The sequence below is a fragment of the Heptranchias perlo genome, chromosome 27, assembly GCF_035084215.1.
Source record: "Heptranchias perlo isolate sHepPer1 chromosome 27, sHepPer1.hap1, whole genome shotgun sequence".
Lineage (NCBI taxonomy): Eukaryota > Metazoa > Chordata > Chondrichthyes > Hexanchiformes > Hexanchidae > Heptranchias > Heptranchias perlo.
Genome location: NC_090351.1, coordinates 6,043,403 through 6,060,556, shown reverse-complemented (window position 1 = coordinate 6,060,556; position 17,154 = coordinate 6,043,403). Strand labels below are relative to the sequence as shown.

The following is a 17,154-nucleotide window of genomic DNA, read 5'->3' as shown; positions in this document are numbered from 1 at the left end:
TTAGCCTATTATCCTTTCTCAGAAACACGCCTTTGCCCTGCATTGCACTTCAGTCAAGATACTTCACCATTATCTTGATAAGAGAAAATATCAGAACTTATTACTGTAGCTACCTTTTACTGTTGTCTCTTTATGTTTGTGGTTTTGCCTCCCTGCTGGAAAAATCACCCTATTTACAATCCACTGACAATTCAAAGTCATATTTACGCTACAAGTTTGAATTATCCAGTAATTTAAATTAAGCAATTGAAATAACACAGCACAGGAGGATTTTTTATTCCTAAAAAAATCACATTATTTAATAGTTCAAATTATTAGAAGTAGACTTTATGGTGCTATATGGTTTCACCAATAGGAGAGAGAATGTAACAGTTAAAAATCATGGCCAGCCAGTTGCATTCACATATTACCTGGTTTTTAAGCAGTAAGCGAGAGGAGCTGTGACACTGGTAAGTGTTTGAAAAACTGCTTCAGTTATGGCATAGGAAGAAGCAAGAAGGCTTGGGCAGTCGGGTTGACTGCAATCTTTGAATGACTTTGCTTTTATTGCTGATGGGAAAGTCAAGGCACAAGTTGCATCTGGTAACTCTGACTTTTGGAAACCCACTAAAAAAAGTAGATTTTCTTATATCTGCTTTTTGGAATTCTCAACATTCATGTTACAACTGGGAACCAAATTAGCCATTCTTAAGGTTCCTATTTGCAACCATAATTAATATGTTAGTTTAACACTGAACCCTTTGCTTCACTCATTTGATCAATTTCATTAGGATACTAACAGCAACATGGGGGTAGATTTTTGTCTTTATTGGCTGGTTGTTAAGCATCGCTTAGGCAGAGTGCAGAATGGAGGTTCACATAATCCTAACAGAACGAGCTGGAATTTCCTCCCTTTAATTTCAATGGAAGGAAAATCCATCGGGTACTGTTAGGGGCACGCAAACCTCCCTGCCAGATTTTCCTCTCTATGCTGTACCCATGGGATGCTTAATGTCCAGGGTGGAAAGACGAAAATCAACCCCATGTGCTTTTACATTTGTAGTAAAATTACGCCACGTTTGGCTGTTCACAACTTATGACTCTTTGTGTTGTCCTGCAGATCGACCCTATGTAAAGAATAAAACACATGTAGAAAAGCTACAGGAGCCTCTTTTGGAGATTTTATACAAGTACTCCAAGATCCATTATCCAGAGAGTCCACAGCGCTTTGCTCGGCTGTTGGGCCGACTTACTCAGCTTAGAACCCTCAATCACAACCATTCAGAGGTGTTGATGTCATGGAAGATGAAGGATCAGAAACTCACACCCTTGCTCTGTGAAATTTGGGATGTACAGTGAAGGATTATAGCAGAACTTTTTGGACTGGTCAGTTCAGCTGAAAACCAGGTTTATTTTTTTGTAGTACAAAACCACAGAAAATGAATGATGGAAGATCTCACTTTAATTTCCATCAGTCAGCGGCTGCTATGCCAGAATATGTGGTAGCCAAATCAATTGTCATTATAGTAACTGAGGTTTCTGTTTTTATATCTAACTTTTGTTTATTATATTGACCAACAGCTCTTATTTGGTTTGTCACCAACTATTTGGCCATTATATTTTTACTTTGTAATGCATTTGTTCTCAATCAGTGCAAAACTGTCCCACCAGTAATTAAGACAGTTTGTAATTCACCTTTCTGAATCAGCAAGACTAGGGAGTTTGCTAGGAAAATTTAACCTGAGCACCAGCTGCAAAAGCAGCCTTTTGAACAGTTACGTTCCCCAAATGTTCCTGAATTCTCAAATAATCTTTTTTAATTTTAACATGAATTTACATAAAACACTACAAAATGCTGGGGTAAAATATGAAATTACAAAATCAACAAAAATGCATTTCAAATTGTTTTAACAAATCTGTTGTTTGTGAGTGTTTTACAGAAGAGAATGCAACATATCTTGAAATGCTAGAATTTAAGAATATTCAATAAACTGTTATGTTATACATTGCTTGTGAATTTTAATTGAAACAATGGGCATTAATAGAATTTATTATGAGTGAGGATCTTTAGAGGCTTTCATCCGGAGTAAGTAACTTTAAAGAATTTAGGAGGCATGGTTAGTAAGTTTGCAGATGACACCAAGATTGGTGGCATTGTGGTCAGTGAAGAAGGTTATCTAGGATTGTAACGGGATCTTGATAAATTGGGCCAGTGGGCCGATGAATGGCAGATGGAGTTTAATTTAGATAAATGTGAGGTGATGCATTTTGGTAGATCGAATCGGGCCAGGACCTACTCCGTTAATGGTAGGGCATTGGGGAGAGTTATAGAACAAAGAGATCTAGGAGTACAGGTTCATAGCTCCTTGAAAGTGGAGTCACAGGTGGATAGGGTGGTGAAGAAGGCATTCAGCATGCTTGGTTTCATTGGTCAGAACATTGAATACAGGAGTTGGGATGTCTTGTTGAAGTTGTACAAGACATTAGTAAGGCCACACTTGGAATACTGTGTACAGTTCTGGTCACCCTATTATAGAAAGGATATTATTAAACTAGAAAGAGTGCAGAAAAGATTTACTAGGATGCTACTGGGACTTGATGGTTTGACTTATAGGGAGAGGTTGGATAGACTGAGACTTTTTTCCCTGGAGAGTAGGAGGATTAGGGGTGATCTTATAGAAGTCTATAAAATAATGAGGGGCATAGATAAGGTAGATAGTCAAAATCTTTTCCTAAAGGTAGGGGAGTCTATAACGAGGGGGCATAGATTTAAGGTGAGAGGGGAGAGATACAAAAGGGTCCAGAGGGGCAATTTTTTCACTCAAATGGTGGTGAGTGTCTGGAATGAGCTGCCAGAGGCAGTAGTAGAGGCGGGTACAATTTTGTCTTTTAAAAAGCATTTGGGCAGTTACATGGGTAAGATGGGTATAGAGGGATATGGGCCAAGTGCAGGCAATTGGGACTAGCTTAGTGGTATAAACTGGGCGACATGGACATGTTGGGCCGAAGGGCCTGTTTCCATGTTGTAAACTTCTATGATTCAATTAAAATGATTTTTTTTATCAATAAGAAAGTATTAAAATGATAACTATATGCTGTAAGACAAACTAAATGAATAGCTAGACATGACACCACAAGGGGAATTTTACTGTTACTAGTTTCTAATGCTTCCTGATAATTTCAAATCTGTATTGAAGAGCTGTATTGTGATAACCTTCAGAGGTAGCCTATGCTATATGTAATGGCAAAACTCAACACGTAAAAATTGGCAAATTTCACATAAATGGCATGTTCCTGATAGGCAATGATCCTATGCACATGCCTGTAATTACTTGACAGCTTAACAGCCCCTCACATCATAATGAAATAGCAATATTTGGTGCTTTTGTGTGTATTCACTGAATAAAATCAGCCAAAAACAAAAAGTGCATTATAGAATCATGGAATCATACAACACAGAAGGAGGTCAGTCCGGCTCTTTGAAAGAGTTATCCAATTAGTCCCACTACCCTGCTCTTTCCCCATAGCTCTGCAATTTTTTCCTTTTCAAGTATATATTCAATTTCCTTCTGAAAGTTACTATTGATTCTGCTTCCATCACCCATTCAAGCATTGCATTCCAGATCATAACAACTCGCTGCGTAAAAAAATTTCTTCTCATCTACCCTCTGGTTCTTTTGCCAATTACCTTAAATCTGTGTCCTTTGGTTACCGACCCTCCTGCCATTGGAAACAGTTTCTCCTTATTTACTTTATCAAAACCCTTCATAATTTTGAACACCTCTATTAAATCTCCCTTAACCTTCTCTGTTCTAAGAACATTATTAGGATATATCACTGACTATTCTAACTTAAAGTTTGATAACATGACTGATAATAGGAACTCTCTACAAGGGGAATCACAGATACAAGCTAGCATTATATATCACTCCATGCACAAAGCACTGGTTTACCTGCATATTTGATTGTTGAATTATTGAAAATGAATGGCTGAAAAGTTCAGAAACAATTACTGGTCTGTATATTTCCAAAGAAAATAAATAAAACTAAATATTGAATGCTGCCTATGTATTAGCATACTGGTGTGGCCTTGCTATGTAGTAGGGTGAAACACTGTCCAGTTTCTACTCTCAACCATAATATATGACACAGGTGCCAATTAAAGTTGAATTGCTTCCCTACAAAAAGTTAAGTGAGTGAGAGAGTCAACCCAAGGTACTCTCACATAACTTGTAGTAGCTGACTAAAGAGCAACATTGATAGAGGTCTGGAAGCAAATGGTGTGCAAAGCAGAGAAATGATGGGCCATAATTTGCTGTGTCACCGCATCTAACGGCGTCTGCCGTTAGTTAGACTTGCCCTTGCCAGTTTAGATTTTTAAATTTTTTGCGTGGGTAGTTGTTGAAAGTGTGAGCTGATAACAAAACTCTTGTTCTAAGGATTTAGGCTGACCTTGCACCACTTCAAGAAATAAATGCACATAAGATGCATGAAATTATGTACAACAATTTGACTGCTGCTTTATCGATAAGCAAGATAGGACTCAAACACTAGCCCTATGCATTAAGGCGATATTGATATAGCACTGATAGAATATGAACTGGATACATATGTTAACCAGATCGTGCAATTGGATTTTTCCTGTATTGTCTGAGTTGATTTTTAAAAAAATTATGGGCCATAATTTGCTGTAGCAGGGCATCTAACAGCGTCTGCTGTTATTTAGACTTGCCCTTGCACGTTTAGATTTAAAAAAATTTTGGGTGCCAAGTTGCTGGAATTGCAAGCTGATAATATTGCAGCGAGGGAAACAGGGCATCTCGGACCTGAGTGAACAGGGCAAATAACTGTGCATCTCCTTCATCAATCAGTTTGAAGGACTGTGAAATTAACAGTGTAAGGACTGAGAAGGAATTGGAGTGGGTGAATTCAATGTCAAATCAGGTATAGAAAGAGAAATAAATTGAGGGAATGAAAGATTGGATTAAGAGGGAAAAAAAGACAGAAAGGAAAAGTAATTTTTTTAAAAAATGACATTTTTAAAATCTCCAACAACAATCTCCCTCACCTGAAGTTGCTGTACCATTTGCGCATAAATAACAGTAAGCAACACTAGCCTCACCGTTATTTTGACAGCAAAATCTGGACCAATGAATAAAAATGGAAAAAAAGGATTGGGAAAAGTCCATATTGCTCATCAAAGCTCAACTCTCTTGGACTCCAACCATCCCCTCCCTAAAACACTTCTGCGTAATCTTTTTTAACTTGTCTGGCAAATTATTCCAAATATTTAATACTCTTTGAGTCCAGACATTTTCTAATATATCATAGAGAAAGTGTATCATATTACAAAGTACGATTGAACAGTCAGCACAAGTTAATCAGCTGTTGCACCTGTCAAAGGATAGCTAAAGGAGAAGGAAGATATGACTGCAGGGATGAATTAGGATATCTTTTGGGAGCTCAGTACCCCAGTGTTAAGGTGATGGGAAAGTACTGTGGTCGATTCTAGCAACTTATCGCCAGGTTTCTTGCGCTTATTTTATTTGGTGTTAATGCAGTTGTTTTCTGATAATTTGGGCAGTCTCCTTGGTCACTTCACAGAGAAGCTGACGACAAAGTCCAAAGGTGCTTTCCAAAGCTGAAAATGCTATGGCATTTGGGACAGTTGTTGCAGGTAAGTGTGGACATCTCTACAACAACATAGATACAACTGAAGAGTAAAATTAATACGATGGCTTGACTGACGTGGGCAAGATTCAGAGGAGTGTCTGAAGCAGGAAACTAAGGTAACTTCTTGGAAAGAGTCTTAACCAGAATACAGGCTTGATAGTTTGCAACTTTTTTGGGAGGTTGCAATTTTTTAACGGGTGATAAATGCGAAGTAAAAGAGCACCAGTTCGATGGAATATGTGCCATTTATCCCTTCTAAGCAAGGTTCGCATGCGCACTGCCATCAGGGTCCAAGGTTCGAAGCACGCGCTGTTCCATCTCGTGCCGAGAACGGCCGTTAAATTGGCCCCGCGCGCTCCGCTTTGCCTCGATTGTCCGTTAAACAGTTTTTTGGCGCGCGAAGCTGCGTCCGCAGCCGCGATTGACCCGGACTCCAGGCTCACGTTTGTCTTGTCCGCTGCTGCCTCCTCCATCGAGTATTTTCCACCTCCGCAGCATTAAGATCGGAGTTAGGTGGCATTTCTTCTGTCATCGTTTCAACACCTGAAGTAAGTGTTAAACCCTGCCCACGATTCATGGTCTGGGCTTCGGAGACATTTGATGACAAGAAGCTGGTGGAATGTCAGTTGTATTAACATTTTCATTGCGTTTCGTCCATCTCATACCTTGTCATTCCTGACTAATGAAGTGCAAGTTGGATGTTAATTCGTTGGCTAACTTGGCAGAGTATACGTCCGCCTGAACTAGTCAGGTATCTCAATTAGAAAGTAATTTGGATCATACATGCCCTTTTAATGCGGGAAATATTAATCCCGGAATTTACTGGATGGCATTTGTGCAAAAAATTGCCCTGGGAATTTACACCCAAATTTCCTGAGAATTGCATTACCATACGACAGTACATAAAAACCGCGTAAAGTAAACGAAAATCAGCATAAACTATTGGGAAAGCACTGAGTATATGCCATCTTCCTTCTTTAAGTCCCTCTTTATCATATTGATGTTATGAAAATTAAAGCTGGAAGCTATAATTTATGCAGAGCATGTTTAAGAAAATGCAATAGTGGAAGCTTTTCTCTTTAATGGAACAGTTGCTGATGCAATAAAAAATTCAAAGATACAGAAAGTACAGTGCAGGTCTCAGTAAGAAGAAATTTAAAGAAAATTGTTATAAAACACCAGATATAGTGACTAGGTCCTGCTGTACTTAAAATTTTGGACATAAATTTCCAGCTATCCAGAACTGGCATAGATGCAGGAAATTTGCATTTTCGGGTCTTTTGAATAGGGAGTGGCGCTAATGATCGAGGAAATTGGTATGTAGCAGTATTTTGGCATAAATCAGTTACGCGTGAATTTCTGTGGAAAAAACTGCCACATCTCCACTCTTACGCTACACTTATGCCGAAACTTTGCAGGAAATTCTGGGCCAATATTTTTATGAGCATGATCACCACATTAGTTACCACAGCTATATATCATTGAACCATGACAAGAGGCTGGGTCCAAAGCCATGGAATAACAGAACATTGGCCTGTGTCTGCAATTATCAACAAGTGACTTTTAACTATGACAGGTCCTATGTGAGTGAAGGGCTTTTCCTCAGGGACAAATAAAATCACCGTGTGCCATTTTTGTGTACTTGGAAAGTAGGTTTTAGAGTGGCATGGATATAGACTGCAATTGGGGACTTTGTGCAAAATTAAAGATTCTGAATACACTTTGTTATATCTTAATTTTATTATGTGTTTTGGTAAAGCAGCGACAAAATTGTCTTCCAAGATATTAAGAAAATCAGAACATGGCAATTGAGTACAATTTAAAAAAATGTGCAATGATAATTAAATACCAGTGCAACAGACTATATGGGTGCTGTGAAAAATACTAATGAGCCGGAACTTGATCTCAGCGGCGTGGCAATGTTCGCAGCAGCTCCTGCGAATTAAATGTACGAATTTACTCACTACAGAATCCTTGGCGTAGACTTGTGTGATTTGTAAGTTTTCAAAAAATGCGCGACATCAACCCAGTCTCTGGACAGCATGTGTTGATTTGCATGGGAAATGTCTGTGAGAAAGGATGACACGCCCACAAAATCTGTCAGGAAGAGAAGTCTCGCCCGCAAGCAGGCAAGCAAAGTTCATTAATTTAAAGTAATATTCTGCAAGTCATTGTAAATTTAAAAAAAATAAAAAGCCAAAGAATTAATTTAGTTACATTAAAGAGACAAGTGAAAAGTAAAAAAAATCTAAACTTTAAAAAAAAAATTAACATGGGCGTGGGTGCGAGGATGGGAAGTCATGGGAGGAAATGTTTTGCCACGATGGTCTGGCCAGCATGGTGTGGGGCAGGCTTGATGGACCAGCCGGTCTTTTCCTGCCCATCAATTTCCTATGTTCGTAAAAGGACTGCTCCCAAATGCTGGACAATGCACCAAATATGCCCGCTCAGGCCCCAGTTAAAATGCAATTGGGATCCCATGGGCGTAATAGGACCCCAATTTGCACAAATTCATGAGGCCCCCAGTTGCTTTAGGTGCCCCCAGAACCCTGCACGTTAAAATCCAAAACGGCACGAAAGGGTTGGATCTGAGCGGGTAAATAACCCACTCATTTTTAATCTGCCCACCCACCTGGTTTCCGCCAGATGGGTAGGGTTAAAATCAACTCCAGAGATACCAATGGCCCAAAAATTACTCACCTGTGAACCCATTTCCTTAATGGCGTCCTCTGCCTCTGATGGCAAATCGAAGGAGCAAGTTCATGCATTTGCACATTTTAAAAATGTGGTGTCTCATATTACTCCTTATTGTAATATTTTTTGATCATTAAAAAAAAATTACAATAAGGAGTAATATGAGACACCACATTTTTAAAATTTATTTTTTAGTTGTTTGGCAGTCATTAAGAGTCATTGTGCTTTTAAAAAGTAGTGTAGATCTGGTATTTTTCAGCATACCTTTTGGCAGTGTAATTAGTTACGTTCCAGTTGGGCAGATGGGCAAGTTTACGATTTTCCATTGATTTCTACGATTATGGTGTGCGATTCCATTTAATTCTGTCAAATCTGTCAAATCGCCGGCGAACCAATAGGAGCATGTTCACGATTTCCGGGTTTTAGTGCGCATGTGCAAATGCATGAACTTGCTCCTTCGATTTGCCATCAGAGGCAGAGGACGCCATTAAGGAAATGGGTTCACAGGTGAGTAATTTTTGGGCCATTGGTATCTCTGGAGTTGACTTTAACCCTACCCATCTGGCGGAAACCAGGTGGGCGGGCAGATTAAAAATGAGTGGGTTATTTACCCGCTCAGATCCAACCCTTTCGTGCCGTTTTGGATTTTAACGTGCAGGGTTCTGGGGCACCTAAAGCACCTGGGGGCCTCATGAATTTGTGCAAATTGGGGTCCTATTACGCCCATGGGATCCCAATTGCATTTTAACTGGGGCCTGAGCGGGCATATTTGGTGCATTGTCCAGCATTTGGGAGCAGTCCTTTTACGAACATAGGAAATTGATGGGCAGGAAAAGACCAGCTGGTCCATCAAGCCTGCCCCACACCATGCTGGCCAGACCATCGTGGCAAAACATTTCTTCCCTCCCATGACTTCCCATCCTCACACCCACGCCCATGTGATAAATGGATAACCATGTGGTGAAGGATAGAATACTAGAGCCTGGGGCTCGATTTTAGGGTCGGGTTTCCTGCGGGTTTCCAGCGGGGGGGACCCCGAAAATCCCGATATGAGGTCACGTGACCGGATCGCGCTGCGATCCCGACCACTTCCGGGTTCCCCGATGACGTGCGGGGCTGCGTGCGTGGCCCCGCTGGTGGGAATCCCGCAGGCAATTAAAGCCAGCGGGGTTCCACTTGAGAGTACTTACCTTGCTTGTTGAGGTCAGTTAATGAGCTGAATCAGCTGTCAAAAGAGGAAGTGTGGGATTTCACCTGCATCGCAGCGTGTTTCCCACACTGGGGGAAACAGTCTCTCTCCAACCAGGCGTGTTGCAGCCAGCAGCCTGTGGCAGGTGCCAAGGTGCACCCCACGGGGGAGAGCCCTCACCCACGCAGGAGGCCACCGCGTCACATAGGCAACCCCTGCCCCCCACCACCCCCCGCCAAGCCAGAGGACAGACCGACACGAAACTGCAGCCCCAGTCCGAGGAACCACCCACCTACCCTGCACAACCCCTCAGACCAACAACGGCCAGATGGGTGGTGCGTGGACACCCTCGGAGGACGAACAGCATGACCAGCCCCAGCAGCCTCGCAGTCCACGCCGTCCGCCGCAGAGACGTGGAGCCCCCCAACACGGGGTTGTTGCACGCCCACCTGCACAGCAGGAGGGAGGGCTACCGCAGAGAGAGACGCATCGCAGAGGGCACTACCCTCGCCACATGGTCCACAGACCGAGGCGAAGCTCCCCGGACCTCTCCGAGCAGCAGTGCACACGGAGGCGCAGATTCGCTCGACATGTAGTCGTGGAGATCTGCAGGCTCTTTCATGCCGAGCTGCTCCTGCCTGGCCCCAGCACCAACTGCTTACCTGTCGCTGTCAAAGTCACCACTGCCCTCCACAACTTCTCCTCCGCATCCTTCCAGGGTGCAGCCGGCTACACCGCCGATGTCTCTCATTGGTCTGCGCGGAAGAGCCCTGCAAATACACCTGCACCTACTCTGCAGTAACACGATGGGTGGCATCAGTGGTGGGTCCTCATAGTGATACCCAGGAGCGGGCATTATTGGACACAACAGACAGTATTCGCGGAGACATGGCAGTGGTGGTGCCAATATAATGTGTGCTGTTTGTTGCTCTGAAATTCAATATAGGTACCACCCATGGCAAACCCTCCGACACCCTTGTGCACCCCCTTCATGCTCACGAAACATTTGCCTTACGCTGCCTACTGCACATATGTGATGCATGCCCTGTGGCTGCAGCACAGGTGGTGGCAGGTTGAGTGAGGCTGGCCGTGAGGGAGATGCACGAGAGGGTGAGTATGGGATAGAGCCATGAGATTGTATGAGGATTGGGTCGCGTGTTAGTGGCAGGATGAGTACTGGCGAGGTGAGTAGGTGGAGGTAAGATGAGGATGGGGTTTGAGTGGGTATGAGGGGTGATGTGACAGAGTAGTGTTGGTGGTGCCGAAGGAGATGTGGGGTTGGGGCAGTGTTGTGGCAGATGGAGTGTAGGGGAAAGACTTTGTGTTCTCACTGTGGCTGACCTACTGAGGTCATTGCAGCGCCTCCTGCACTGTATGCAGGTGGGCGATATGTTGGTTGCGCAGGTGACCCCCTCTGCCACCTTGAGCCAGGCCTTCTTGGTGGCAGAGGCTGGCCGCTTCCTCCCGCCCGCCGGGTGGAAGATCTCTGTCTTCGCCCTCCTCCTCACCCCATCTGATGATACCTGGGGTGAGGCATCATTAAACTGGGAGCAGCCTTCCCCCTGGGCTGCTCCATGCTGCAATTTGTTCCATTGGTTGCAGCATCTGTCAGTGGAGGACTGCCCCTTTAACTAGAGAGCCTCCAGCTGACAGATCGTACTGCGCATGCGCAGCCCGCCCGACGCGCAGACCAGCAGCGTGGACCCCGGAGGAGCAGGTAATTGATTCCTATTAGTGTGTTTCCTGCTACGATCGCGCGGGCAACCCACTAATTTCACCGAGCATGTTGACCACGCTCCCGAAACCCAACCCGCCGGAAACCCGCAGGCCTGGTAAAATCGAGCCCCTGGTCTTTAGTTGTTTCCAAGCCTTTATTCATAGAGATTCCCCTTATGCACACACCACACCCGAGATAAGCTTATCGATAAAAAGGATACAAGAGAGTCCCCAATTGATAGCCACCACCTGAATACAATTAACACTCTTTGATATAAATCAGACAATTAACAGATTCCCTTCTCTATCTTTAAATATACAATACAAACAAAAATTCAAAAAATCAAAAACTTCCATACTCTTTACAACTTATGCAATTCACAGCATTGCATTGGGCTTGATTATTGGACGTCCGAGCCGGCGGGTTCGTGGCGGGGGGCTCCCAAAATCGGGGATTCCCGGGGCGGGTCCGGAGCCCGGCTCCAACCCGCCCACCTCCGGGTTCCCCAGTGACGCGCTTAGGTGCGCGCGCAACCCCCGCATGTGGGACTCCCGCTGGCAATTAAAGCCGGCGGGATCCCACTTAAACCAATTAATTAGATAGTTCAGGTCATTTGCAGGATATTTTAGGAGGGGTGGGATTTTCAACTAAACTGAGACTGTTTCCCATACTAGGGGAAACACTCCTAGTTGAAATGGACGTGTTGCAGCCACCAGCCTGTGGCAGCTGCAAAGGTCCATTTGACAGGTGGCGGGGTTGGGGGAGACCCTCACTCATTGCAGGAGGCCACTCTGTCACTTTGGACAAAGTTTGGCCTCCACCATCCTCCTCCTAACAATAAAATTCACCTCAACCCCGGCGTGCAGATACATTTACCTACCTTCCTAACTCCATCAAACGTTCATCTTCCGGATGGGGGCCGCCGTAGCTGCAGTCATGACCTCCTCTGAGGACGAACAGCATCACGAGCCATGCCGTCCACCTCTGACATGTGGAGCTCCACAACACAGTGCTGTGACACATCCACCTGCACAGCAGGAGGGAGGGTAACCGCAGAGAGAGATGCATCGCAGAAGGCACTACCCTCGCCACAGGGTCTACAGACCGAGGTTCAGCTTCCTGGACCTCTCTGAGCAGCAGTGCACACGGAGACTCAGAGTCACTCAACATGTAGTCGTAGACATCTGCAGCCTCCTTGATGCCGAGCTGCTCCCGGCTGGCCCGAGCACCATCTTCTTACCTGTCACTGTCAAAGTCACCACTGCCCTCAACAACTTCACCTCCACATCCTTTCAGTGTGCCACTGGGGACATGGCCGACGTCTCTCAGTCGTCTGCACAAAAGAGCCCTGCAAATACACCTACACCCACTCTGCAGTGACACAATGGGTGGCATCAGGTGTAGGTCTTCATTGTGATCCTCAGGAAAGGGCATTATTGCGCAAACCAGACAAGATTTTCAAAGACGTGGCAGTAGTGGGGATAACAATTTTTTATGATTTTTTGCAAAACAAAGGAAAATAAATCAAAAACATGATATTTCGTCTTTCACCCTTCTGCATCCACTTTGTGCTCACAAATCCTTCGCCTTACGTTTACGTGGTGCTATCCCTGTGGCTTCAGCAGAGGTAGTGGCAGGTTGCTCTTGTCCATGCCCTGACCGATGAGATGCTTTGCGTGGACGCCCTCTGGGTTTCGGTGCCCATGAGGGCCCCTCCAAAGACTGCTCCACCTGCACCTGTGCAGGGGCAGACTTGGCCACCTGGAGAGGGGGCAGCACTGCGGGTACTGGTTGAGAGGAGGGCAACGGATGTGAGACGTGGGAGCGCTTTGAGTGGCGTCCCCACTTCCATGTCCCCTTTCACCATCATCCCTCTCCTGGCCCAGGCCCACATCACTCCTTCCACCCTGCTGGACGACAGTTTGAAGGACATGTGTGAAGCCTTGGAAGGCCACTTGTAAGGTATCTGTCAGCCTGTTTAAGGCGGTAGAATGTTGCTCACGCTGAATCCGAATAGCCGTTGTCAGGGCCTGAATGGACTCATTGTTGAGCCGTGTTTGACGCTCGATGGAGGAAAGGCTAGCCTCCATCGCAGATATTCCCGCACCTACCTGCGACACTATCTCAGCGATGCCTTCACGTCCCTGTGACAGCATTCCACCCATACAGGAGTTGGACTCCTCCATCCTCTGCGCGATTGTGGAGAGTGCGCGTGGCAACCGTTCCAGTACCTCGGCAATGTGCTGCTGCCCCTCGATGACTCTCCTTTTCATGGCTGGCCCCCAGGGTTCAGCATCTGGGTCCAGCTGAGCGGAGCCTGGAGAAGAGTGCTCCCACCGAGGCGGACTCTCCACGGCTGCCCCTGCCACCAGGGTTTGCTCCTGCTCACATGTGTGTGGTGACTCACCATGTGCAAGCCCAACTAAGTGAGGACGGGGACCCACTGAGGTGTCTGTTTCTGCGCTGGTGGATGGATGGCTCATATGTGACGATGGACCCTCAGAGGCCGGCAAGTCCTCTGAGGAATCGCCCTCCACAGTCATGGCGGCCGCAGATGGCCCTGCAAGAGAACAGAAAGCAATATTAAGCGTGTGGACAGATGTTGAGGTGCTGCAGATGCCAAGTGATGCTAAGATCATTCGCTATCATGAGTGCTGAGTGTTAGATTTCTGTCACCAGCTGCTTGTGCACTCCCAATCTCGGCGCCCATCACGGACAGGCACTCCAGCGTCTGGCTTATTTTGAGTGCCAGCTGCTCCGCATCTGTTAATGCCACCTGGTGTGGCGGGCCCCCTCCGGTCCTTGCCCTCTCCCGGGCATTCTGGCATCTCTTCTCCTATCAAGACAAAACACAGAGGCGTGATTGAGTGATGGTTGCCTGGTGACCTGCTGCATGGTGTGGGTGGGGTTGAGCGTGAGGGAGATGCATGGGAGGGTGCGTATGAGACATAGCCATGAGATTGTATGAGTATTGGGTTGCGTGGTAGTGTTAGAGTCATAGAGCACGGATAGAGGCCCTTCGGCCCATCGTGTCCGCGCCGGCCATCAGCCCTGTCTACTCTAATCCCATATTCCAGCATTTGGTCCGTAGCCTTGTATGCTATGGCATTTCAAGTGCTCATCCAAATGCTTCTTGAATGTTGTGAGGGTTCCTGCCTCCACAACCCTTTCAGGCAGTGAGTTCCAGACTCCAACCACCCTCTGGGTGAAAAAGTTCTTTCTCAAATCCCCTCTAAACCTCCCGCCTTTTACCTTGAATCTATGTCCCCTTGTTATAGAACCCTCAACGAAGGGAAAAAGCTCCTTAGTATCCATCCTATCTGTGCCCCTCATAATTTTGTACACCTCAATCATGTCCCCCCTCAGCCTCCTCTGCTCCAAGGAAAACAAACCCAATCTTCCCAGTCTCTCTTCATAGCTGAAGCGCTCCAGCCCTGGTAACATCCTGGTGAATCTCCTCTGCACCCTCTCCAAAGCGATCACATCCTTCCTGTAGTGTGGCGACCAGAACTGCACACAGTACTCCAGCTGTGGCCTAACCAGTGTTTTATACAGCTCCATCATAACCTCCTTGCTCTTATATTCTATGCCTCGGCTAATAAAGGCAAGTATCCCATATGCCTTCTTTACCACCTTATCTACCTGTTCTGCCGCCTTCAGGGATCTGTGAACTTGCACACCAAGATCCCTCTGACCCTCTGTCTTGCCTAGGGTCCTCCCATTCATTGTGTATTCCCTTGCCTTGTTAGTCCCTCCAAAGTGCATCACCTCGCACTTTTCCGGGTTAAATTCCATTTGCCACTGTTCCGCCCATCTGACCAACCCATCTATATCGTCCTGCAGACTGAGGCTATCCTCCTCGCTATTTACCACCCTACCAATCTTTGTATCATCAGCGAACTTACTGATCATACCTTTTACATTCATATCCAAGTCATTAATGTAGACCACAAACAGCAAGGGACCCAGCACCGATCCCTGTGGTACCCCACTGGCCACAGGCTTCCAGTCACAAAAACAACCTTCGACCATCACCCTCTGCCTTCTGCCACGAAGCCAGTTTTGTATCCAAAGTGCCAAGGCACCCTGGATTCCATGGGCTCGTACCTTCTTGACCAGTCTCCTGTGGGGGACTTTATCGAAGGCCTTACTGAAATCCATGTATACCACATCCACTGCGTTACCCTCATCCACACGCCTAGTCACCCCCTCAAAAAATTCAATCAAATTAGTCAGACATGATCTTCCCTTGACAAAGCCATGTTGACTATCCCTGATTAATCCTTGCTTCTCCAAGTGGAGACTAATTTTGTCCTTCAGAATTTTTTCCAATAATTTTTCTACCACTGATGTTAGGCTCAATGGCCTGTAGTTCCCCGGTTTTTCCCTACTCCCCTTCTTGAATAATGGTACTACATTAGCGGTTCTCCAGTCCTCTGGCACATCCCCTGTGACCAGAGAGGTTCTGAATATATGTGTCAGAGCCCCCGCAATCTCCTCCTTTGCCTCACACAGTAGCCTGGGATACATTTCGTCCGGGCCTGGGGATTTATCCATTTTTAGGCCTGCTAAAACCGCCAATACCTCCTCCCGCTCGATGTTAATATGTTCGAGTATATCACAGTCCCCCTGCCGTATTTCTATGTCTACATTGTCCTTCTCCATAGTGAAAACAGATGCAAAAAATTCATTTAGAACCCCTCCTACATCTGCCGCCTCCACACACAGATTGCCATTTTTGTCCCTAATGGGCCCTATTTTTTCCCTAGTCATCCTCTTACCCTTAATATACTTATAAAACATCTTAGGATTTTCCTTTATTTTGCTCGCCAGTTTTATTTCATGGCCCCTCCTTGATCTCCTAATTTCTTTTTTAAGTATCCCCCTGCACTTTTTGTACTCCTCTAGGGCTTCCTCCGTCTTTAGCCTTTTGTATCTGCCAAAAGCCCTCCTTTTTTTCCTAATCCATTCTCGTATATCCCCTGACATCCAAGGTTCCCTGGAGTTCTTGGAACCACCCTTGACCTTTACGGGAACATGTTGCCATTGTATGGTCTCAATCTCCCTTCTGAAAGACTCCCATTGCTCCGATGCGGATTTTCCTACAAGCAGCTGATCCCAGTTCATTTTGGCCAGATCCTGCCTTATCCTATTAAAATCGGCCTTCCCCCAATTTAGAACCTTTATTTCCGGCCCCTCCCTGTCCTTTTCCATGACCACCTTAAATCTCACCGAATTATGGTCACTGTCACCAAAGTGCTCACCTACTAGCACTTCTTCCACTTGGCCGGCCACATTCCCTAGAATTAGGTCCAGTACCGCCCCCTCTCTTGTAGGACTTTCTACATGCTGGCTCAAAAAGCTCTCCTGGATGCACGTTAAGAATTTTGTACCCTCTAAGCCTTTTACACTCTGAGTATCCCAGTTAATATTGGGGAAGTTGAAATCCCCCACGATTATTACCCTATTATTTGCACAATTTTCTGAGATTTGCCTACATATCTGTTCCTCGATCTCCCCCTGACTGTTTGGGGGCCTATAGTACACTCCCATCAAAGTGCTTGCCCCCTTTTTGTTTTTAAGCTCCACCCATATGGCCTCATTAGAGGAACCTGCTAATATATCATCCCTCCTTATGGCAGTAATTGATTCTTTAATTAATATTGCGACCCCCCCTCCTCTTATACCTCCCCCTCTGTCTCGCCTGAAGATTCTGTACCCCGGAATATTGAGCTGCCAGTCTTGCCCCTCCCTCAACCATGTCTCTGTGACAGCAACAATATCATACTCCCATGTGTTTATCAACACCTTCAGTTCATCCACCTTATTCGCAAGACTCCTTGCATTAAAATAGATGCCATCCAGCCTTGCCCTTACATATTTGCCCTGTCTTCCAAGCTGA

General features: G+C 45.5%; 1 protein-coding gene across 2 annotated transcripts in view; it reads left to right on the top strand.

The window, feature by feature from the left end:
* LOC137344360 (bile acid receptor-like) overlaps positions 1 to 4,037 on the top strand; it is a 101,936-nt gene extending 97,899 nt beyond the window's left edge. For both annotated transcript variants that reach the window (XM_068007246.1, XM_068007247.1), the window contains one exon: positions 1,100 to 4,037. In XM_068007246.1, the coding sequence (XP_067863347.1) occupies positions 1,100 to 1,338 (239 nt within the window). In that variant the 3' untranslated portion in view covers positions 1,339 to 4,037. The remainder of the gene's footprint in view (positions 1 to 1,099) is intronic.
* The last annotated feature ends 13,117 nt before the right edge of the window (positions 4,038 to 17,154 follow it).